This window comes from Micrasema longulum, unplaced genomic scaffold (genome assembly GCF_059751315.1).
Source record: "Micrasema longulum isolate JH-2025_06_02 unplaced genomic scaffold, ASM5975131v1 h1tg000331l, whole genome shotgun sequence".
NCBI lineage: Eukaryota > Metazoa > Arthropoda > Insecta > Trichoptera > Brachycentridae > Micrasema > Micrasema longulum.
The window spans coordinates 1-25,725 of NW_028277535.1; the positions used below are offsets into that span (position 1 = coordinate 1).

At 31.6% G+C, this 25,725-nt stretch overlaps 2 protein-coding genes across 2 annotated transcripts; one reads left to right on the forward strand and one right to left on the reverse strand.

Annotated features, from left to right (window-relative positions):
* Positions 1-3,034: 3,034 nt before the first annotated feature.
* Positions 3,035-9,258, reverse strand: PIG-X (Phosphatidylinositol glycan anchor biosynthesis class X). Its single transcript, XM_088225094.1, has 5 exons — positions 8,970-9,258; positions 7,577-7,724; positions 5,683-5,837; positions 5,007-5,157; positions 3,035-4,228 (listed from the first exon to the last, which is right to left on the reverse strand). The coding sequence occupies exons 1-5, from the start codon at positions 9,092-9,094 to the stop codon at positions 4,049-4,051; spliced, it is 759 nt and encodes a 252-aa protein (XP_088081220.1). The 5' UTR covers positions 9,095-9,258; the 3' UTR covers positions 3,035-4,048.
* Positions 9,259-9,316: 58 nt separating this feature from the next.
* On the forward strand, positions 9,317-20,449 carry LOC148282409 (U6 small nuclear RNA (adenine-(43)-N(6))-methyltransferase). Its single transcript, XM_088225096.1, has 7 exons — positions 9,317-9,580; positions 9,697-9,910; positions 12,212-12,352; positions 13,570-13,714; positions 14,940-15,056; positions 16,796-16,962; positions 18,170-20,449. Exons 1-7 carry the CDS (start codon positions 9,494-9,496, stop codon positions 18,919-18,921), a joined length of 1,623 nt encoding a protein of 540 aa, XP_088081222.1. The 5' UTR covers positions 9,317-9,493; the 3' UTR covers positions 18,922-20,449.
* The last annotated feature ends 5,276 nt before the right edge of the window (positions 20,450-25,725 follow it).

A 25,725-nucleotide genomic window follows, 5' to 3' on the forward strand; every position in this document is an offset into this window, starting at 1 on the left:
TATCTCATTTAGTTTTGTGTACTTTTATAAAGTGCTAGTGAGAGACAGAATAGATTTTAATATAAAATAAGTTATAAGGTATATTTAAATATAATAAAAAGCCACCAAAAGGCAAGAAAACAATGAATAATATGATACTAAAAGAAATACAATAAATTAATTTCAAAAAGTAAAACTGTGTAATGAGGAAGTTCAGTGGTTTTTCATTTATTTTTTTACTAGTTTAAAGACTGTCAAACTAAGCCATTTTTTTTAATTATCGTATTAACAACGCAATAGTTTTTCAAAATTCTGTTTTTCTGAAATTACTCCGTATGTGACTTCAGAGGTTCTCTTCCGCTTATTCACGGTCAGTTCTGCGAATCGGCCCTTTGATGGTAAGTAAACCGGATATATTTCATAGCTGCCTTTTTATTGGTTGATTCATATGAACTAGTGACGTCGTTCATAGTAGTTCGTTTTTATCAAAATATTTTTTTTTTTTCAGACATTTTCAAGAAACTTTGCAGTACAATTTAATGCTCTAATTTTTACTACACGCAAGAAAAAAAAATTGTATCCAATTTTCCGTAGGGCTGAATTTCATTATTAATTTGAAGAATTTCCTTAGTTCAATAATGTGTATAGAAATGTAGAAGTTCTGAAATAATGACAGACGATAAAAGCTTAAATCATTTTTCAAATACATATTAGCAAAGGCTGCCTGCCTACAACGAATAATAATAATATCGCACATCCGATAAAAAAGTACATAAAATAATATTTTTAAAGTATTTATCCACTTTAATTTATGTAAGAAAACTATATTTCTGGAGAAATTAATTTTTGCTTCAGCATTTATATCGTAAGACTTTAATGGTGCTGTGGGTGTTTTCTGCAAATTGAGAAATGCCATTTGTGTGATCAACACTATTTTCAGAAGGTGATTATTGCAGATTTTTGTATGAAAGCAGCCTGGCTGTTTTTAGCAGAACAAAGAATTGACCTTACTGCACCCGATAACACCAATATTTCATTTTTTCAAAATCGTGGACAGGCTGCTTTCTGCATAAATACTGACTTGTTAGTTATGACTATTTTAACAGAAGTGCGGTATCTACATACAGAATAAGAAATAAGTATGAAGACTATTAAAGTGTCGAATCAATCACATTCAAAGATTCGATACTTCAGTTTTGATTCGACCACCACGGAATTAACATCTGATATTCTTTTAAAAATATTCTTAAGTAAGTATTTTTGTGGAATTTCAGTTAGTGGAGCAAGTTTTCTAAAATGCATTTTAATTATTAAACTGTATAAGCCTTCCAATTGAAAGCACTACCTGTCTGTTTATTTGAAATTTTTTCAATACATTTTTTCTGTTGAATACAAACATTAGCATATTCTAGTTTTAATATGAATATTTAGTGCTGCCTTCACGTTGTCACACTATCTAGAGTTTAAACAAAATACCCAGTATGTCGACGGTAATCTTTTTTTAAAAATTAAAATCTCACTGTTGGACCCATTTAACAGGTCAACAATTGGACCAAATAGAAATTAAGTTTGTAGTAATCTGACTAGTATTTTAAAAGAAATGGGTTTTGTTTGTTAATAACTAACTAAATTAATCAACGAAATACAATTATTACATTTTTTATTTGTTTATTGGTGTATGGATACATAAACTAAAATAATTTCGATTGCTAATTTATTAATTTGATGAGAAATAATTAAAAATAAAGGGATTAAAATATTCGCTATCTCGGAGAGATTACACATCTAAAATTTGATTTTAGATTTGGCATAAATTATCCATGCATTATAAGAAAATATATATTTTCTTAAGGATGTTGATCAGTGATATAGTCAGAAAAATCCTCATTATGTAATAGGAAATGCGGTCTGATTTTTCTTCATACAAACATATTCTCGTATTTTTTCCCTGGATTATGGCACTAGAAAATTGTTTTTGTTTTTTATGCAATACAGATATTAACCATTAGTGTGTCTCTATAGTTTTGATTTTTTAATAAATTGTTTTTTATGGGAGCTAGGATATTCAAAAATCCTAAAAAAAGGTCCCAGTTTTATCTGCCATTTGCAGATGTACAGTATACAAATATGATAAATAATAATAAATAAAAAAAAGAAAAGATATTGACACAGAAAATGACATTCTGATGATGTTTCTGAAAAAAAAAAAACAAAATCGGTTCAGTTTTGGGTATAAGGATTAAAGGATTAAAAACCAGGATTTACGTTAGGCATAATCAATTAGTTGTCTTTTTTGCACAATATTGGGGAAGCATCTGCGAGACAGTGACAGAAAAACTATGTTCAAATATCTATTCATCAAAAAAATCTTGAGAAAATTCGCTCATTTACAATTCAGTTACACGAATAATTATATCATTTTTATAATTAAAAAATATATACATAAATAAACATCAATTTTCGATGTAATAAAGAGAATTCATAATCTTTAGTTGTTTTATTTATTTATTGTAAATTTTATAGAATATTTTTATTTTATGTAACTACAAAATAAAAACAATAATAAAATTTAACCAACAAAGTCACACATACGAAACAAGGGGTAAAAAAAATATAAGATTACCAATGAGGAGAAAAACAGAATCTCAAAACTCATTGTACAAGGGATTAAAGCTGTACAACGAGTTACCCGAAGAAATAAAGGAAATAGAAAAAATTGAAATATTTAAAATTAATTTGAAAAAATATGTTACTGAGAAATTTTGATAAAAAAATTGTAATATTATTAAAAGTTTATATTAGTTCTTAAGATGTTATGAACTAACTTAATAAAGCATAAATAAATAAATACTTAACCCTTATTATAGCAAGCAACGAAATAATGGTAAATTTTTCTCCCTTTTTCTGATCTTACAGTGGATGTCAAAAGAGGGTTTTTTTTCACATATTTTTTCATTTCCTATTAAACGGACATTGCTGCATACCTTTTTTTTTGTTTAAATTTTATAATTTCCTATAATTGTGTATGTATTTTTGGCACAAATAAAAAGATCAATTTGTTTATTAATGACAGACATACTATATTTTTCATTTTAATTTCAAGAAAAAAACTTATAAACAGATGAAATAAACTACAAACATGTGAAACAGACTCACTTTTATCAGGAAAGAATGCAGATTGCAACTGTTTCACCTTTCCCTATTGTTTTAATTACCAAATTACCCGAGCCGACGTCAAGTTCTAACTTGTCAATATTCAAACGGACAGTCACAAGCGATTCAACATCACTACGTTTTGTGTGAGAGTGAAAAAGAAAGCTATACTATCGTTTTTCTTTATCACTTTAGCCACAACGTTACATCTAGTTGGTGTTAATAATTATAATAGATTTTGTAGTTGTCATTTAAAATGGACACAAACACTTTAAAAAGCTACTAATCAAAGTAATAACAAATTAAACAAAATTCAAGATTAGGAGGAGCGAACGAGCTGCAGGATGAATTTTTTTAACTGGTTTGAATTTCAGGTATGCAATTTTATACCTTTTACATGATTATTTTTCCTTTTTATAAAAAACCTTCTTTTTAAAAAAAAACAAACAAATTTAAATACTATTTATTTATAAAATCACAGATAATACTGATAGAACAATAATTAAGATGAAAAACTATACAAATTACATTTTAGAATCCATAAATATTTATGAAAATACTAAAAATGCGTGTTCATTTATAAACAAATGCCTATATTCTAACATTAAAAAAAGAGTGAAATGACACAAAAGAAAAATTACAGTTAATTAATATGACAGCTTTCAATCAGTTCCGAGTCAAAATTTGACTTTAAGGAATGATAAGCTAGCTTAAAAAATGCATGTAAACATAATTTCATAGTGCATAATAATGAAAGTGGAATGTAGCATTTTACAACTTAACCAAAAGATGATTCAAGATCAAATTAATGTTACTTTTTTATTTGTGCAACGATTCTGAGGTAAAAAAAGCTTAAAATTCAAATACTAATTTGACATCATGTTTTGGCAAACGAAGTTTGTACAATATAGTTGGTTTACTTGTGTTTCTTGTGTGAAGGACATGCGTTGGTTTTCGAGTTCAGGGTAATTGTGGCAAACAAATTGAACATAATATAAAAACAGCCACCGAAAGAAACAAACAATGATGCGATCGACACAATTGTGGTGTCATTTAAGTCTCCCACGGGAACCGCCAATTCAAGTTTGCTTGTGAGCTAAAATATAACAAAAAATACAAAATTTAAAAAAAAACACAAACTCTTTTTTCAAACTATACCTATTGGTAGGTTTGTAAAAAAAGTTACATAATGATATTCTCATTATGACTGTTAGAAAATGGGAAACAAGTTGTCGTAGAGCGAGATTCGAGACGCTAACATCCTGGTCCAGAATAAATAAATAAAACAAATATGGATGTTCAAACTGGGGCAAATGTATAGATTTCCCATGTTCCTTTCTCAAAAATGTTCTTCATTTCTGATGTAATATTTATGTATTAAATATCTCCAAGTTTTTTTAAGAAGTTTTTCCAAACAAGCAAAAATTTAAGATGGATACATAATAATTTTTTTCCAGGCAATATTTGATAAATTATCTATCAAGGTTTGAAATATGGATATTTTTTACTATCTGAAAACGAGTGTTTCGCGACCTATGGGATAAATGGCGCGTACAACGTTACCCATGCCATACTAAACTTGAGTTGAATGAAATGGTCGTTAAAAGCACACTCAGCGGAGACGATAATGACAAACTGCGAGCTGTTTTATGAAACTCGTACGAGTACTCGTTTTAAAAAACGAAAATTATGAATAAAAACATGTTCTTATTTGTAGAAAGTTATATCATGAAAATTATAAGAATCCGTTGAAAATGTTTTATACATCTTTAACGATATTTCAGATCTGTGAAAAGACCCTACTTAGATATAAAGGTAAAAGCATGTAAATGTTTGGGACTAAGATCTGCATAGTTTTTAGAAGTATTACTTACAGGAGTGACAGTGATATTATGCCAAGAACATCGATGTGCAGAGCACGCGCCACAAGGAGCAAGAACAGTATCAGCAGGTTTACACATCTTGAAAACATTGTTGGGGCATCTCAAAAATATCCATGGATATCCGATATTGAACTTCTCAAATCTGTAATAGAAAAAATACATAATTCAGAAAAAAATAATACGTTGGATCTTTTTCATGTAATTATTTACTATCAGGGAATATTTGAATTCTATAGAAAAAATTGGAGTTTACAGTAGGTATTATTTAAGTGTAGGTAGGTAAGTAAAATACAAACAGTCAAAGTGATTTTTACAGCACTCGAATAATTAAGTTATTTTGATTTTACTGCCGTAAGAATTATTAATCTAAAAACTGAAAGGAAAACACAACATTACCATTTTTTCATACTTGTTCCCGAGCCAGTGTAGTCTGGCGATTGGAGAATTTACAAAATAATTCTGTCTACCAAACAAAAATAGACTGCAATCTTGTACATCTATTTGGTACTTTGAACTTATGATGTTACTATGATCTGTTGTGATTTATTTAAAGTAATATTTTATTTTGTACATAAGTCAGCTAATTTTGTATTAAGTACCTGAAATTCGGAGCTATTGGAGAAAGTTATTTTTGTCAAGGAAATAGAAAAAAATAAAAAGTATTTACCCTCCATCAATTTTCGGGCTATGATATCTTAGATGTATGGGTAGAGTGATGGTGATCCTCGAAGAATTTATGGGAGAATACATGTGGACGACTATGGGTTGAGATGCTTGTGCTGGTTTTTCTATATCCACATCTCCCACAGGACAGGCATTTACCTAAAATAAAAGAGGAGTTTTAAATGATGAATGAATCAAAAATAAGAATTTGTATTATTCTGCACCTCAACAGGCCAAGAAACCTGAATTTGTAGAGTGAAAACTCATATTTGAGAAAATGATCAGTTTAATCAATCTTACGGGAATTGAAATCATAACCCCTGCGCGTGCAACGATCATATTAGTCACTACACCATGAGGCTCACGAAGTTGATTTATTTAATAGGAATAAAATTGATATTTATTCAGGTTCCTATGATTTTAACTTACCCAGATAATTAAATTTTATGGGATATTTGGAACGATTTGTAAGTAACTCAATATTAGTAAATGTATTTTTAATTATTTATTTATTTATTTATATATACGCCCAATGGGCATTTTTAAAGACATATTTATGCATAGAAAATTATTATACAGAAAAGCAGAAAGACACAATGGTATATAGTAGACTTTGTGAGAGTGGAAGCGGGAGAGAGGTGTTTATGCTTTGCATTATGTTTTTTATGTTGCCAACTGCGACACGGTACAAATTACTAGTACTTAAACAGATACTTTTTTTCTACAAAACACTCAGTTTACCCTGAAGATGGCTCCTGCAATGGTAGCTGAAACGTCGGAATAAATCCAACAGACACGTTATCACCCAAAAAGAAACAAATTGTTATTTTAAAAGTAATTAAAAAGTGATCTTAGAGTCAATTTTGTATTGTCTTTCAAACATTGCCTTAATTTAATGTAAACAATTCATTAGTAATTATTGACAGTAAACAGTACGAATAAATTTGTAGCAGAGCAGAGTTTGAACCTCGAACCTTTAATCCGTGAATCCGTGACACTACAGTTGGCGATGCGCCGATGCGTAAGCTGGATCCCGACAGTAGGTATATAAAATTTGTTTTGTCACAGCGCAAAATTGGAATGAATGGGAAAGGATTAAAATGAACCAACTTTTTGAAGATTTTTGTTCCTCTGGAAAACAGCGGCAAAACTTCACACTGATGGTATCTTTCTTATCACAGAAATTTAGTTTGAGTTTATTAATAATTATATTTTATTTTTAAGCGATGCGTTTATACCAAAATCGATTTTGCGATTAACGTGTATTTTAGTTGAGTTTCAAGCGGACACTGACCCCAGGTGACAAAAAAATAAATAAAATAGTTTTTGGAACATCATACAAGGGCGAACAGGATTGAAATCGAAATAAATAAAATAGTTTTTGGAACATCATACAAGGGCTAACAGGATTGAAGTTGGCGAGAGAAAAGGATACAGGTATAGGAATTTATTTACGCTGTAACACATTATTAAACGGCCTAACGAACAGTTATAGAAATAATAATATTTGGCTGATTTACATAGCGCCATTTTTGTAAAAAATCACCTCAAGGGCGCTTTACAATTGTATATCTAAACTTACATTATAACTAAACTTAAGTGATACATTATATTTCCAGATTTGAAATTGAGGGTATGATAGTTTAAAGAAGTGGGATTTTAGTTGGGATCTGAACTGACTGGGACTGTCGATGATTCGTAAGTTTGAAGGCAATTGGTTCCAGGCAGAGGGGCCGGTGGCGGCAAAAGCACGATCTCCAAATCTAGTGTTTGGGGAGTGCCGGATTTCAAATAAATATAAAGAAGGTAGGTTTATGTAAGTAGCTACCTGGTTAATTTTGAAAAAAATAAAAACAGGAAAATTTTTAATTATTCATGTGGTTTTATAAAAGGGTTACCTTATTAAGTCTTCTCATGTCATGAAGCTCATCAGTATTGACAAATGCACCGGTAGGAAGGACTTGTTCCACACTGAGTGAACAAGCTCCGTGGGACCACAGGTCCACCCCATTATACTCGTTGAAGTTAATCACATACTGAATATTTCTGAAAACAAAAACACATTTTATATTTATTTAATGTATTCATGAATTATTTTCTCTATTTTAAAAAGGCCTTTTTTGAAATAAATATTAGCATTCTTATGAGTTTTTATTTATTAATTAATACAGTTACATAAAATGATACATGTTTTTTTATTCTATTACAATCTACTTTTACATATTTAGTTAATCTTAAAACCGTAACTTTCCAAAAAAAGATTAGCTCTTGTGGTTAGAGAGTGGCTTACACTGTTATAGTTATTTTCTAATTTGAAGTTACATAATTTCGAATATACATGTGAATAAAAAAAAAATATACAAAATAAAGAGAAAAACAGAAAATAATAATACAGTAATACTAATTAAAATAGGAATGCTGTTTTTACTTGGGTTCAAAAAATTTCTTTAAATTTGCTTTGAATTTATAAAGTTATATTTAGTTTTTAGTTAATTGCAGAGATTATTAAAAACATTTATTCCTTTGAAAATAAAACTATTTTGACCGTGATTTGTTTGGAATTTAGGAATTTCGATATTATTTAGGTATCTGGTTGCTTTATTCATCTCAAATTTGTTTATTATTTCTGCTTTGTAAATTGTTTAGTATAATTTATTTTGTAAATAGTTTCTACTGTATGAACTACAATTAATTTAAATAGATGTTCAGTATTGAACTTTGAGGATTTCTTTAAAATTACTTTGATGATTAATCTTCATACTATTTTAAGAGGGTTTAATATATTGGCATATGCACCACCCCATCGAACAATACAATATTGTAATAAAAATTGTACAATTGAGGAAAAGCTATTTTAAAATTATCGATTCTTAAAATATTCTTTGATCTAACAAATATCCATATACATTTTCTACAACCCAAACATTTCAATTTTGGGGCCATTTTCAACAAGTTATAAATAATTCAATATTAGAAAATGGGAATCAAGTTGTAGTTGACTGGGGTTCGAACCTTTTTCTGTTTTCTGATGTTGATGATATTTAGCTAAATAAATATCATAACTATGGAATAGAGCTGTAGTTTTTATTAACAAGTCAACTGAAAAGTCATGTTTCTCGAAACTATGATATTGTGGTGTAGTCCTTTTCACCAGCAAGACAATGATATATTTATGAATATCAAGTTATTCATGTTACGGTAAGTCTCAGTTATCCAAACCCACTATGAGTCAATGACAAAACTGTTATTAAGAATATGAAATTATAAAAAGTGAACAATATAAGTACCTACCTGTGGAACCCTTCGTTCGTCAGTTTTTGTGTTACTGTTGCTCGAACATTTTCGCATTTCGAATCGACAAACTGCACAACCGATAAAGCGAATATTAAAACACCTATGATTGCATTAATCTTCATTTTTATGTTAGCTCAATATAACGCATAGTTTTCCGGAAAAATGGAACCGGAGATTTAAAATGCCGAATGCACGACTCTTTACCAGGATTTTTCTGAAACTGAAAATCTAATGTCAAAGATTGACAGTGCAATATTGCCATGTTTGGTTCGTTTTTTAGTTGAGTGGGGCATGTTAGATCGGTTATGAATCGGATTTTTTTATGCTTGCAATTCAAATTTCGCCTTTTTTCTAGGTTATGCGGTAGGCGCGAACGTCGCAAAACGTTTATTTGACGTTTGAAGTCGGTGTTTGGAATTTATATTTATTATTATTTAAAGGTTCGTTTAATTTATTTTGTACGTAAATGTACAAATTAATAGTAATCTAACGCACTCTATATCTTTAAAAGTATTTTTATCATGCATCCTCGGAATATCTACAAGGTTCCTCCAGACTTTTCGAAACTAGCAATTCGGTATCCAGAATTTCTGAAAATATCGTCAATAGTAAGTACGGACCGTTGTCAGGCTGCCGTTTGTTTAACTCAATAAAATAATATTCCTCTTGAATTACGCCGTAATATTCATGGATATTTCACAATAATTACCTATTTTCCTTTCAGGATCTTAACGGCACCGTAAGAATTAATTTTAAGGATCCACAAACCCTGCTCGTTCTTACGAGATGTTTGCTACATGCGGATTTTGGCCTAGAAGTTGATATACCACCTGACCGGCTGGTTCCCACAATACCTTTACGCCTTAACTATTTACTTTGGCTCCAAGACATATTAGAAGAAGCGGGAAGAAAAGATGACATCAGCGGAATAGATATTGGTAATAAAATATTTACCATCATCATTCCCTTTCTGCTCATTATAGTGCTTCGGACACTGCATTAGTACATCTATCAGTGGTAGAGTTTCCATATTTCGCTAGGGTCTCGTCAGACATTCCGGAATGGGGATATGTTGTAACAAAAAAAGCAATTTTGTAACAGATTTTCAGAAATATAATTGAAATGTTTTTCTTAAATTTTATGTGGTGTTTCTTGCGGAAGAAGTACCGCTGGCCATATTTTTTCTATAATTTAAAATTAACATATTACTGCAATATTGATTCTACAGTCCCTGGCAGCAGATGACGTTTTTTATCGGTCTTTTTCACTGGGCCAACATCGATGATACTACTTTTTCCACTATACTTTTATGAGCAGGAATGGAAATTAAATACTTTTTTTTTACTCGCTCAATTTCAAAAATTGACAAAAAAAAAACATTTTTCTTTCACAGAACCTATCGACTTCCACTCTTTCGAGACAAGTTCAGCTTCCATGAAGTTCTTTAAATTCATCAATTGCTGAAACCATTTGCCACTTTATTTTCACATTCATTGTCAGTACGGCCGTGTATTTTTGTTGATTGAGCGTTGCACTGTGTATGTTTAAATCGGGACATTACAGGTTTCATTGGGACGTCGGGTCAGACGGCTCAATAACGGCGACAGTCCCGATACGTTGGGACGGATGGCAACCTTAATCAGTGGTAGTTTGTGTAGTTTGTCGATTGCTGAAATCTCTGCTCACTTTTCTACTAATTTTTTTATGTATCTATAACTTTTAGTAACAGCTGTTTTGCCTTACATCACTTACGTATAATAAATAGATACCCTTTTCCTATTCTTGCTATGACTAGGCCATAGCAAAAAATATTGCATTGAATGCCTGCTATCAGGCGCTTGTAACGTGTGTATTTAATTATGCCATGAAAAAAAAATCTTTTTTAATTTAATCAATATAACAATGAGTTGAGAAATTGTAAAATTTAGAGCATTAAATTGTACATAATGTAAGTCTTTGTGGGCATTTTTTACAATTTATGTTATAGCTTAATTTTAAGATGTATTTTTCTAAATTGTATTTTTGTAATTATATTTCTATGTAAATAATATATGTATGGAAAAATAAACAAATGAATAATATAAAATAAAAAAATACTGCAAAGTTTCTCAAAATGCATGAAAAAATTTATAAAAATAAGTTTGAATATAAATGAATTACTTTGAAACCCCACAGATTGAGGTGAACTTGTGCTTAGAATAGCCAATCACCGGTTTCTGGTAGCCAAGGGTACGGGGTTCTCTTTTTAAATGTCAGAAAAACTCACCGGCTTGAATTCGTTACGTTACGGGCGGTATAATTTCAAAACAATAAAATATATTGAAAAATCATAGTGATGATGATTACATAAAAATAAAGATTTTTTGAAAATAGTTTGATTGCCTATTAAATACTTTTTTTTTAAAAAACCACTGAACTTCCTCATTATATTCTGAGCATATACCTATGTACATTATAATTATTTCTCATGACTTTCTTGCTTTATGATTTTGGCAAATTATTTCACTATAATAATATATAATGGTCTACTTACTTACAGTTGCCGGCATTATATATCGTATATCGGCACTTAGAAAGAGTCTGTCAGCCATTTCATCAAACTTGACATTGTAGAACGTCGTCTCTGTTGTAGGATTCAAATTTGAATCAGAGCAGGGCTGTTAAAGTTTTCATGCTTATAATTGTAAGCATTATAAATAATAAATAACATTATAAACAATAAGTATTTTTATAAATGATGACTGATGACTTATGAGGTGGCAAACGTTAGAGAAGAAGTGATTGTTTATTTTTGTTCAATTTACAAATTAATACGGTATTTTTAGATTTACAAATTGTTAGGAACAAAAAACCTTACAATTTCTTAACAAGTTCCTAACAATTTGTAAATCTAAAAATACCGTATTAATTTGTAAATCAAACAAAAATAAATGATCACTTCTTCTCTAACGTATGACATCTCATAAGTCATCAGTTATAAAAATACTTACAGAAATTTCATTATCGAAATTTATAATAGTTTATTTTATTTATAGTTAATTTAAAATTGTTCTACCGTCCTTAAGAACTACTGGCGGACATTGCACGTGACACGTGTATGACAAGGACGAAGCTCTACAAAGCCAAATATAGCCAAAGGCCTCTTTCTAAATGCTGACGTACGATAAATATTTCCGGGTACTGTACTTATTAATTTTGTAATGTTGGTGCTTTAAGTATATCAGTCATTTGTTTTTTAGGAACTGGGGCTTGTTGCATATATCCACTGTTGGCGGCAACTAAGATGAAGTGGAAAATGCTGGCAACCGAGATAGATGAGAACAGCGTAAATATGGCTTTGAAAAATATTAAACAAAATAAACTGGAAAATAGTATTTCTGGTAAGTATATTATACTAAATATGCAGCTTTAAACGGTTTTTAAAATTGAGGCAAAGTTGTTCGTGTATTTTTGCAATTAACTAGGAATAAGTAAAATTAACAATATTTTGAGTTTGTCCAAATTTTTTTAGACAAGGACTGGATTCAACTCCCTGGGGAGCGGTTTATATAAACATATTACAACAGAGACGAAGAACATTTAAGAGAAGGTAATATAGAAGTTCTCTTAAATGTTCTTCGTCTCTGTTGATTAATATGTTTATATAAGCAGCTCCCCAGGGAGTTGAATCCAGTCCATGTCTACAAAAATTTAGACAAACTCAAAATATTGTCGATAAATCCACCTGGTCCATGAAGAAGTATAGAAATTGAAGAAATAGCATTTTCAGGAGTTGCCTAGTATGTAGGTGAAATAATTCAATTAGACGAATCTCACCCGCACAAATTAAGGTTTCAGCTCTTTAACTTCACAAACATCAACAGATGAAAGAATTGAAGGTACGAGTATATAGATGTTCAAATATGGGCAGAATGGTGAATGTTACACAGTGTGTAAAGTGGCCACTTAAACCAGCCATTGACAGGTCATAAGCCCTGTAGATGCCTAGACTTCTATATTACCTTCTCTTAAATGTTCTTCGTCTCTGTTGTAATATGTTTATAAGTAAAATTGTTAGTTATTTTTTTCCGTTCTCATTATTTACACAAATAATAGGGAAATATTACAGACTACGAATACCAATAAATAATTGAAATAGATTTACAATAATTAATTGTATTTTCAAAATCAATATGGATATTGTGGAGAAATGTTTTCATACATAAATTTAAAAAAGAGCTTTAAAAAAAAAATGTCACTAGAAAAACCCAACATGTTTGGCCTTGACAGTTGTGCTAAATAAATTTGTATGGTCGGAACAAATAAACATGAATCAAGACGTATTCTTTGTTCATTTACTTTGTTTCTTTAACTGCACGGTTTTGAAAGAACGTCATTTTATATGATCTCCTTACTTTTTTGTCAGACTCTACAGCCTTAATGTTGTTAAATTACAAAACACGTTCATATCAGTTGCTAGTTTTGCGAGATAATTTTCCTAGCTAAAAGTACCCATTCTAAGTTTTGTATTTACATTTATCATGATGATTTATAAACATATTAAATGTGTTGTACTTTTGGAATTTGCTCTCTTGATTTAGAATATTATTTGTTTCAGTGAAGAAAGTTGAAAACAATTCCCAACTTCTGATGCACTGCTTCAAAATGTACAGAGGCTCACTAGACATAGCTGACTTCTGCATGTGTAATCCACCATTTTATTCCTCTATCGATGACATGGACTTCGCACGAAGCGCAGAAAGGTAACTATCCCCCGATTCATTCATTTGCGACGATACATTGATTCCAACGCTTAACCCAATTGTCATGTACTTTTCATAGGCCTAAAAAGGTATGGCCTTTCTTTTAAACAATCGTCTCAAAGTGTGTTCTTCTTAATAGCAATTTTAGTCTTGTGAAAAGAAAAAAGTCAGAAGGGGCCTAGTCTGAAGAATACTGTGCCTGGCTAATTCTGAGATTAGTTGAGTTTTTGGCAAAAAAACTCTAAAACATCACCGCTGTATGATACGGCGTTTTATCGTGTTGTAAAATCCACGAATAGTCCTTCCACATTCCTTTAGTGCTTTTGGGACGAGGGGGGCAGTGACGTGTTTCATACCCAAAACATCTCAGTGATGAGATGCTCAATAACACAGCAAGCTCTCGGATTGGTAGACATTGATTTTTCAACACAATTTGCTTTGCCAATTTGATGTTTTCTTCGGTACTTGACGTTGCTGGACGTCCAGTATGTTTATCATCATCTAAGCATTCACGAATTTCTTTAAATCTTTTATACCATTTGTATGTATTCTGCAAAGGCCTTATACGACATTTTCAATGATTCGGCACACGAAACCTAATTTAATCTCTCGTGACAATTTTTTATCCATTGTAAAAACCGAAACATCAATTTTTTAACTCGCTCGAATAGACGCTGACAGAATACTGAGCATCTGATCGCCATCAAACTTTGACAGATTGTCAAAAACAGTGGTGTCAATGTGGCTACATACTAAATACCGATCCCGAAATTCCCATTTATTTTTTATCAAAAGGTATATACAATATTATTATCAGAGCACTCATAAGAATATGTTTATGTGTGCTCTGCTTCTAGATTTAAAAATAAAAAATAAATATACCACTAATACCTAAATCCTAAGCCATTACTATTAAAACTAGAAATCAACTTACATTCTTCTATATCGGACAACAATTTCTCTGACTCCCTCCGACCAATACCGAGTTAAAATTTGGCCAATACTTTCCTTAGTCCGGCAATCCCGCTACACTGCCATAAATCTGGGATAATATTATATATCTTTGGACCAATGTAGTATCGCTGCCTTTTAGCCAAAAAAGTATTAACCCCTCTGTAGAATCAGAGCCTTATTGGTGTATCTATTATTATGATTATGGCAAATCGTTGGGTATTTTAGTGACTCTTTTAGCATCGATACTCAATAATTTTAACATATTTTTTAGACCACCACCTCGTAGCGCTAGAACTGGATCTCTTCAAGAAATAGTTACCGAAGGAGGAGAGGTGACCTTTGTCACTAAACTCATAAGAGAAAGCTTAATATTGAAAGACAAAATAAGGTAAGAATATATTTTTCACAATAAAAAATATTACCATATATTTCACATTGCCCTAATTTCTAAGTAACCTCTTTCTAGTATCTGAACACCATTGATCTTAAATTACTATGCACACATCTGTTTTTCTCTATATATCTCGTTCATTACGTCAGGTTTATTGATTGATTTGGTGTTTATTTTGTAGAACTCCATATTTAAACTTAGAATATTAGAAATCAAACACTAATTTGAGTCTACCGAACACTTTATTTTATTTTTACAAATATAAAAACAAAAATTTCGTGACAATTGTTTCGCCTTGTTAGGGCATTTCAATCCATCTAATCTTCACATTCGTTTGAAAATGCCCTAACAAGGCGAAACAATTGTCACTAAATTTTTGTTTTTACATTTTTATATTTGTAAAAATAAAATAAAATGTTCAGTAGACTCAAATCAGTGTTTGATATCTAATATTATAAGGTTAGGTTTAGCTTATAAAAAAAATTGGCTTCCGTGGTGTAGTGGTCAAGACGCTTGACTCACGCACGGAAGGTTCCGGGTTCGATTCCCGGTGAGAACACAAAAATTTTAATGTGAATTTTCTGGGTGTTCGTGATGTAATTCACCACTGTAATTGGGCCTCCTGGCCTGTTGTGGTGAAAAAATAAATATAAAAATATAAAATATAAATCCATTTTGACAAACGAAAAAGGGTACTGTAATCTCATTCCAAGCAAAGAATTTTACAATAATTATAGACAGTACAAAGGTTATATGACTGATGCTCCTCTATAGCTGATATTGAGTTATATATTGCGGCATAATTACTACAACTAGGTAACGTCAAAATCAGCATAATATGTGAGTTACCCATTAAAAACACATTTTTTTATCCCCTTCCATGAATGCTACAAATAGACAGTCGTGCATTCAGATCATCATAATACTTTAGTGGGTAACTCAAAAATGCTGGTTTTGAAGTTACCTAGTTGTAGTAATTACCTTGTGATTTTATAGTACATTCAACTACAACAAAAATGCTGGTTTTGAAGTTACCTAGTTGTAGTAATTACCTTGTGATTTTATAGTACATTCAAGGACAACAAAAATGCTGGTTTTGAAGTTACCTAGTTGTAGTAATTACCTTGTGATTTTATAGTACATTCAACGACAACAAAAATGCTGGTTTTGAAGTTACCTAGTTGTAGTAATTACCTTGTGATTTTATAGTACATTCAACGACAACAAAAATGCTGGTTTTGAAGTTACCTAGTTGTAGTAATTACCTTGTGATTTTATAGTACATTCAACAACAACAAAAATGCTGGTTTTGAAGTTACCTAGTTGTAGTAATTACCTTGTGATTTTATAGTACATTCAACAACAACAAAAATGCTGGTTTTGAAGTTACCTAGTTGTAGTAATTACCTTGTGATTTTATAGTACATTCAACAACAACAAAAATGCTGGTTTTGAAGTTACCTAGTTGTAGTAATTACCTTGTGATTTTATAGTACATTCAACAACAACAAAAATGCTGGTTTTGAAGTTACCTAGTTATAGTAATTACCTTGTGATATTATATTACTTTTAACAACAACAAATATGCTGCATTGTATGAGGCGACACCCACAGATGTAAATTTTGCTGTTTGCATCAAAAACCCTCTCATACAAAAAATTTGTAAAATCAAACTATTAAGTTACTTGCCAGTTTTCATATTGTATGTCCTGACATTTTTGTCTATATTTTTACAGGATCTATACAACAATGCTAGGTCATAAGTCATCTCTCAAACCTTTGTTAAGAATACTGAAGGAATTTTCAATAAATCAGGTATCTCACACTACTTTCACTCAAGGAAGAACTACTCGATGGGGTCTGGCTTGGTCATTTCTTCAGGCCTCAAATTTAACCAAATGTAGTGAGTATTCTACAATAATTAAAATTAATTTATTTACTTTATATTCTTATTCAAATTCATTGCCAATTAGTAAAACTAGTCCATATAAGTAAGGAGTTTTTCAAAACTGCTAAAGATACATTTTTTTATGTATTCCAGATTATTATTTTTAATATGCAAAGGCAATCTGTTACTATGTGTTTCATTTTTCATGACATGAAAAATGTATTTCGGATGAAATAAATTAGATACTCGTATTATGTTACACAGTTTTTATTATTTTACAAGAACACTATTGCAGTTTCGAGAGAGCACTCCTCCCATCGACGGGTGATATAAAACTAATATAGTAAACACAGAATATTGTTTACAATGTCATAGAATTTAAACAAAAAATAAACTAATTAATCAGTGAAACTTAGAGCTGGGGTTTTTTTTTCCACTTATCTAAGGTGTTAGCATATAACTGGATAGTTATCTAAAGTACTGATGTGAAAACATGATTAATGAGGGAAAGGACGTTAAGTAGAATTTATTTCTTAAAATTTAGCACATAAGTGGAAGTTACAATAATTAAGTCTAAGATTTAATATGTGGGAAGACATTGTTTGGCTAAGAGAGTGTTAAAAGACGCGGGTCTTAGTAGGTAAGTGGAGTGAGGGATGTTGCAAAGGGAACATAGTCAATAAAGGCGAGGGGTGGAAAAATATGTGATTATTAATTAGGTTGTTCTCAGAATTTAAATTTTTGTGAATTTCTATTATTTCTAGATTATTTATATTACTGCCTTTGTTATTTACTTGTTGCAGGAGTTTTAGGGTGTGATTATGAAATGAGTGGTTACTATCTATTACATATATGATTCGCGAATTCCGAGAAATTATTGGTCAGGCAATGGCAGTGTTCGTTTAGCCTAGTTTTTAGATTAATTCTAGATAATTTAGTTAAATTGTGTAACAATAATAACCAAGTTTTATTTTCATAATAATTTATAATGAAGTGTTACAAAGTGAATGCCGATTCAATTAACAATATTAGATATTATCTCGCAAATTGTCAAAATCATTAATTCATTGTGAGCTTGCTAATCTTAATTTGATATAATTATATGTATGTTGCTTCTGCGAGAATTTTTAAAAGCTTTTTTCATAATAGAACATATTAAAAGACGTGTTTTGATTTTTACTGCTTAAGACGTATATATTTCTTATGAATCCTTTACTTGCAGGTCCTCCAGCAAAAGCCAGTACTAAAAATAAATGTATGAGTTTTGTTGTCCCACCTATTTCTGGTGTGGACTACAAAGTGAAGGATATTACTCTTAAATTGCTGCATATATTTAAGGAACTACAATTACGATGTAAACTTCTGCAGCAAAAAGATGTTATTTCTACCCTAGAATTAAAGGCCTTTAAAAATACTTGGTCCAATCAACGCAAACTCAGAAGAGAACTGAAATTGAAAAAACAAAATGAAGCGGAACACAACGGTTCCGATGAAAGATTAAAACTCGGTTGTACTGAAAACTCAAATATTTTAGTTCAAAATTGTACAAATAATCTAGAAATTAAAACAGGTCATCTAAATTTAAAGCGAAAAATTGATAGTTGTATGGATAATTTAGAAGTTGACAGTAAAAGAAAAACTAACAAAGACGATTTAAGCTTTTGTGACAGTAGAAAAGATAATTTGGGAACCAAAAGTGAATGTTTAATACCCAACGTGAATTACACAGGCATTGATAATGTGATTTCTGACAAGTGTGACAATGCTACTCTTGAAATTATTTCCACCCAAAATTGTATTCGGGAAACTGAAGCAAGCTGTTCACAATCACAAAACCCAGATTATTTAACAGCAGCAGTTTGTGTGCGTATTAATGATGGATATATTGTATTTGAAATAGGTTATGTGAGTGGTTCAGCAGGAAGAGATGGAGTCCATCAAATAGTCCAATATATAAAGAATAATTGGAAATGACATTGCCATTAAGTAAACCCCAAACGTGTTACATGAAAATGCACTTCTGCCTATTCTTTGTGTCAAAAACCTTGTAGTGAAAATATGTTTGATGTAAACAACAATATTTTGAGTTCGTCCAAATGTTTGTAGACAAAAACTGGATTTCACCCCCCTAGGATGTTATTTAGATTAAGATGTTGCAACAGAGATTGATAATATTTATTCATAATGACCTGTCACTGGTTGTGTTGAGGAGTGGACGAGGTATTCTTAGGAGGAGGAAAATTTAGTAAGTGGACCATATTGATGGGGAAGGAAGGTCACGCAACTCCACTAACCTGCTGATGATGAGGCGTGGCTTGTGCTGGAACCCTGGCGAAGCTGGCTGTCGTGAGACGCCGGCACAGCTTGTAGGTATGGATCTGGCGGTCTAAAAGGACGCAGGCATAGCTCGCTTGAGGAAAGATTAGTCAAGCACTTCACTTGTTTGATATTAGATTAGTACTGATAATATAATGTTTTTTCTGGTACTCGCACGTAGAATTATTGTTACATGCTGTGCGCTAGGAAACAAGAAGGACGGGTAGGTAGGTATAGATTTGGTTGAGAATTGGTCCCGACAGGCTGGGTTGCCCTGTAAATGCCTAGACTTCCATTTTCCTTCTCTAAAATATTCTCCATCTCTGTTGTAACATGTACTACACCGGGAGTTAATTAAACACGGCGCGTCGCAGGCTTTTGGGCCAACGGAAATTTAAATGTTGCGAATTAACAGATTTTACGATATAAACTTGCGTTTTCTATATTTACATGTTGAAGAGCGAACGCGACGGCGTCGGTCGGTGTGACGTCTCACCGAGAGGGTGGATTTTCGGTCCAAAAATTAGTGCAGGGCTGGCGTGTGGCCCTTTTTATTACCTCACACAGGATGTCGAAGAGAGGGGCTAGATTGCTTTTTCCCATTAGTGCGTTGAGGTCGCAGTTGACACCAACCGACGCGAATGACAGAATGTGAACAAAATAAGAAATGCAATTTTAAGGCCTATTGGAAAATAGCGTAAGGTGGCACGGAACAGATTTCAATCTTCTAGATACAGGTTAACCCCACTGAGTTTTTAAGATCAACTCAGAAACGATGAGTTTCCATCTTTAACAACAAGCGTTCACGAAACAAGAAAACGTTGTCAGCATAAACGCATGAGACTAGCGGAACAAACAAGGTAAGACAATCATACCCTCACTTTCTGTCCCTTGTAAAATTCATCTGTAACCCTTAGTTACAGGCTTCCATTTTAAGGTGGAGTCCTATGGCGACATGGTTCACACAGTCGCCTGTATTTTTAAGAGCGATCCTCTCCTGCCCTTGTGTACTCTGACACCGTGCATTTTCATAAGCGATCCTCTCGCGCCATTGTGTACTCCGACACCGATTGGTACCTTGGATGTCTCCACAGGTCACCCAGCGTTTATTCTTAGTTGGCCGCTAACCACCAACGGTAATTATAAGCCACCTGCTATGGCGGCTACACAAAACTCAAATCACAAAGGAAACAGAAAGGAAATAACAAACATAATGTACGGGCATCGCATAAGTTCATATACAACAGTCATTCGTCCAATGACCCTAAATCCAAAAGACTAAAAAAATTGATTTCATAGAATCCCACTGTTTTCTGTTTAAGAGAGATTTGTACTCTCAGGCCGAAGGGGTTTTAAGGCTTGTCTTGAATCCTGTTTTCCTCCTGAAAACAAGAATGTATTCCTCCGCTGCCGGGACACGGCTTACAAAGTAATTGGTCACTCTTAATGATGTTCTTGATGTGAAATCTTCCTATTTCCTTTCCATTCATATTGACGAGTTTGTAGATGGTATCAGAGATTTTCCTGGAGACCCTACACTTGACAAACCTCGGGCACAGTTTGGCAGATATGTATTTGTTGGCATCTGACTGTATGAATGCTCGTCGCCAGACCGTCTAGCCTACCTGAAGGATGGCGGACTTTCACCTCGGATTATAATGTCTAGCGTTCTAACTTGGAATGCCTTTAAAAGCGTGGCAGAGACCTCATCATAGACTCCTTCCATGATGGTTGAGCCGTTGGCATAACCGGAGGTGGAAGTGGGATCGCGATTGTTTTCTGTGCTAGTGTCATGCGGTGGGTGGAACGAACCGTGCGGGGCGGCTTCGAAACCGCGCATGAGGAAGAAGGGTGTATAGCCGGTAGAGAATTCAAAATTATATGAAAGTAAAAATAAAAAAAATATTTTTGTCTTGAGGATCATTATCAAAATTTTTCGGGTTAACTAATGAGTTGATATAATGCTATTTTAATGAGTTTAAGTATTGTATATATATTACTCTTAGTGTTCCATCCTTCGTGAGTGTGATATCTGTCAATTATGATTTCTGAGTTTTGTGTTACGATTATGTGAATAACCCCAGATTGGAGGGTCCATTTTCTTGAATGTGATTGGTTGGTGGGAATGGTTTTTTAAATTTTTTTATTTTATATTTCCTGATTGGTACACTTGCTTTGCACGATTCGTCTAAAATTTCCATCAACAAAACGATTTTCTTCTCCAAATCCAGCAAGTTGCTTATTTCGGAGAAGGAATTCTCTGATACTTTACGTTCCTTTAATTTACATTAAACTTCTTTCGAGAATTTTCCCAGTTGGCCTTTTTGTTGTAATAGATGGCCGTTTTGATTTCTGTGTGATTGTTGTGTGACTGTTCTGATTTCGAAGCGTAGCTTATCGGACCGGCTGAAGGTTGAGTACTGATGATGGCAGTTTTCTGTAACAGAGCAATTTTTTCCTTCAAGAAACTCATCTATTGCTGCTGGGTTTTCCTCGACATCTCGGAGACCAAATCGATGATGTCCGTGAACAGACTCATCAGGCCTTCGCGAGTCTCCTTTGTGATGTTCCCTTTTAAAGGGTCCACCATGCGCAGGCCTTTGGTTGAAAGAGAAATCATCTTCAAAGACATGGAATCGAGGGGCATATCTTCTGACTTACCTTCTTCCCTTCTTACTACTTCCTGGCTCAAAATCGGCGAGAGGGTCCTCTGAGAAGCAAATTTTTCAAAGTTTTCAGTTTCAAATTTCCAAAGTTGAAGGGGCTGGTACCTTTGTCTTTGGTGCTGCTGTTTGGAATGTTGTCCCAGAACAGGAGGGAGTCGGCTCCTTTGTCCCGGCTGACTTCGGTACTGCTTCCTTGGCCTTGGCTTGCATCTGGCGGGTCGATTTCTTTGGCGGCTGCGGCTTCTTTGGTTGCTCGTGCTTCTTTTCCATGATTGGAATAATGTTTTTGGCTGGTCTTTCTTGATCTCGTTTATTGAAAGTATCGATCTGGAGTTTATCTAATTGTGTAACACTGTTTTTAACCCATTTAACAATTTCTCTGACTTCTTTTTTAATATCAGCAATTGGAGTCGAAGTATTATTTAGTGAGGAATCTACTACCAAATTTATAGTGTGCGCAAAACACGGCAAATGCTTTGCATCACCAAGTGTTCTTTTCACTGCGAAAACCATATCAGCGCCATTGTCTGTAACAGCGCAAGTAACTTTAGGCCGTGGAATTTTCTAATCTTCTAAAATATCAACAAATACATTCGAAACATACTCCGCTGTATGATTGCGTTTCAGTTCTTTGGTGGCAATATTGGCGCTTGTAAAGGCTATTTTCTCTAGAAAATGTACCGTTACTCCTAAAAAACTTTTTTTGTTCATAGTTTCTGTGCATATGTCAAGCGTCACACATTACTCAGCTGCATTAGATATTTTTTTAGCAAACTCTATCTTCATGGTGTCGTATTTGTCACAAAGCTACTTTTTAAAATGAGTTGAAGAAGGCACTTTATAATAAGGAGCCAATTCCTTCATCAATTTCAAAAAACCTTCCCCTTCAACAACATTGAAGGGCCTCAGATCTTTGCAAATAAAATATAAAATGCACAGATTTATATTATTATATTTTTTGCCACCCTCTGAAACAATGAAATATTTTCGGAAATATAAAATATGTCTGTTTTAAGTTATTAAATTTAATATATCTGATTCTAACTCTTAATAACATACCTTTTTGTGAAGCTATTTTTTTGAAGATAGTTCTTAATGTGCTATGATGCACTTGACTGAAATCTGAGTGAATTGACAAGTGTATTATGAAATTTAATAAAAGTAATGTACAAAGTCAGCGTTACTAATATATCAGTGTTTAGTGTTTTGTGACGTGTTTCAAGTGATTTAATGACTTTTAAAAGTAAATAAAACGATTATATTAAAATGAGTCAGAATCAATAAATAATTATTTAAATATATGCTCTCTCAATATTTCTACGACTTGACTTAAATTTACGTTAATTGTCTTGAAAAATATCAACCTCTGTAAATCTATAGTTCAATTGCTCGCGTATTTTAGGCATTGTAGATTATTTTAAATAGTTGATACGTCTGTGTAAAACAGACGATTTTGTTGATCTAGATGGCATACGGAATGGAAGCCTTTTAAGTAGATCAGGGGAGTCAATTTTTATTGTTTATTATTTTGTACAAAAATAATTGGTCCAACATTTTTCTTCCATTTTGAATAGAGTTCATTATATGGCACTGGATACTTTCAGTATGTAGTTAAAGTTACCGTTCTTTACGTCACGCTCTAAATAATCTTGAGATGGGTAATGTCTACAAAGATTTGGACACACTCAAAATATTGACAAATAATTAAACATTTTTTTTTTTCAAACAAGTTGTTTTTCTATACTAAAAAATGTAGTATATGGTACTATATACCTACCTGTAACATGAAATATGTTTTCATACATAATTTTTTAAATGATATTGTTAATTAATGTCTTAACAAAAACTCGACATATGTTTGGCCTTGACAATTGTGACATCAAGATTCGTGACGATGTTCTATTTACATTTAAACGGTCACAAATTTCAAAATTTAACCGAATTTTAACGTATTAGGGGCATTTTCGCGGGAATTAAGAAATATTTTTTATGCCACTAATAAGTACAAAAAATAAATTTTTTGCTCTACAGTATTTCCATAATCCTTATCCATTTAAAATTGTAAAAAAAAAGTCATATTTCCCTATTGTGTGATTTTCATAAATTTTTTAATGAACCAAATGTATCTGTGATAAAAGTATTAATAAATCCATGTGAAAAATTACTAACGTATTTTATTCTTACTATCCTATCCTCTCCTATCCTCCTCTCCTATCCTCTCCTATCCTCTCCTATCCTCATTTTCTCTCATATAAGAATGCAATGTGTTTTTGTCTGATTTTTTCTTTCATATTATAAGAAAACAATATGTTTTTGTTGATTTTTTCTTTCCTTTGAAAGTTAACTGATATTACATTTAGTATAAATTCATATTTACACTTTAATTACGTATCTATTTTCGTCATCTAACATTAAACATAACATTTCTTTTTTAATTCATTCAAACTGTTCATTCTTCATACATTCAGGCGTCTCTTCATACATTTTTAAACCTTCATACAAAATGCAATTTTGGCATAATATAAGAAAACAACGTGTTTTTCTATGATTTTATTTCTCATGTATTATAAGAAAGCAATGTGTTTTTGTATGATTTTATTTCTCATATGTTATAAGAAAACAACGTGTTTTTGTATGATTTTATTTCTCATATGTTGTAAGAAAACAATGTGTTTTTGTATGATTTTATTTCTCATATATTATAAGAAAACAATGTGTTTTTGTATGATTTTATTTCTCATATGTTATAAGAAAACAACGTGTTTTTGTATGATTTTATTTCTCATATGTTGTAAGAAAACAATGTGTTTTTGTATGATTTTATTTCTCATATGTTATAAGAAAACAACGTGTTTTTGTATGATTTTATTTCTCATATGTTGTAAGAAAACAATGTGTTTTTGTATGATTTTATTTCTCATATATTATAAGAAAACAATGTGTTTTTGTATGATTTTATTTCTCATATGTTATAAGAAAACAACGTGTTTTTGTATGATTTTATTTCTCATATGTTGTAAGAAAACAATGTGTTTTTGTATGATTTTATTTCTCATATATTATAAGAAAACAATGTGTTTTTGTATGATTTTATTTCTCATATGTTATAAGAAAACAACGTGTTTTTGTATGATTTTATTTCTCATATGTTGTAAGAAAACAATGTGTTTTTGTATGATTTTATTTCTCATATATTATAAGAAAACAATGTGTTTTTGTATGATTTTATTTCTCATATGTTATAAGAAAACAACGTGTTTTTGTATGATTTTATTTCTCATATGTTGTAAGAAAACAATGTGTTTTTGTATGATTTTATTTCTCATATGTTATAAGAAAACAACGTGTTTTTGTATGATTTTATTTCTCATATGTTGTAAGAAAACAATGTGTTTTTGTATGATTTTATTTCTCATATGTTATAAGAAAACAACGTGTTTTTGTATGATTTTATTTCTCATATGTTGTAAGAAAACAATGTGTTTTTGTATGATTTTATTTCTCATATATTATAAGAAAACAATGTGTTTTTGTATGATTTTATTTCTCATATGTTATAAGAAAACAACGTGTTTTTGTATGATTTTATTTCTCATATGTTGTAAGAAAACAATGTGTTTTTGTATGATTTTATTTCTCATATATTATAAGAAAACAATGTGTTTTTGTATGATTTTATTTCTCATATGTTATAAGAAAACAACGTGTTTTTGTATGATTTTATTTCTCATATGTTGTAAGAAAACAATGTGTTTTTGTATGATTTTATTTCTCATATGTTATAAGAAAACAACGT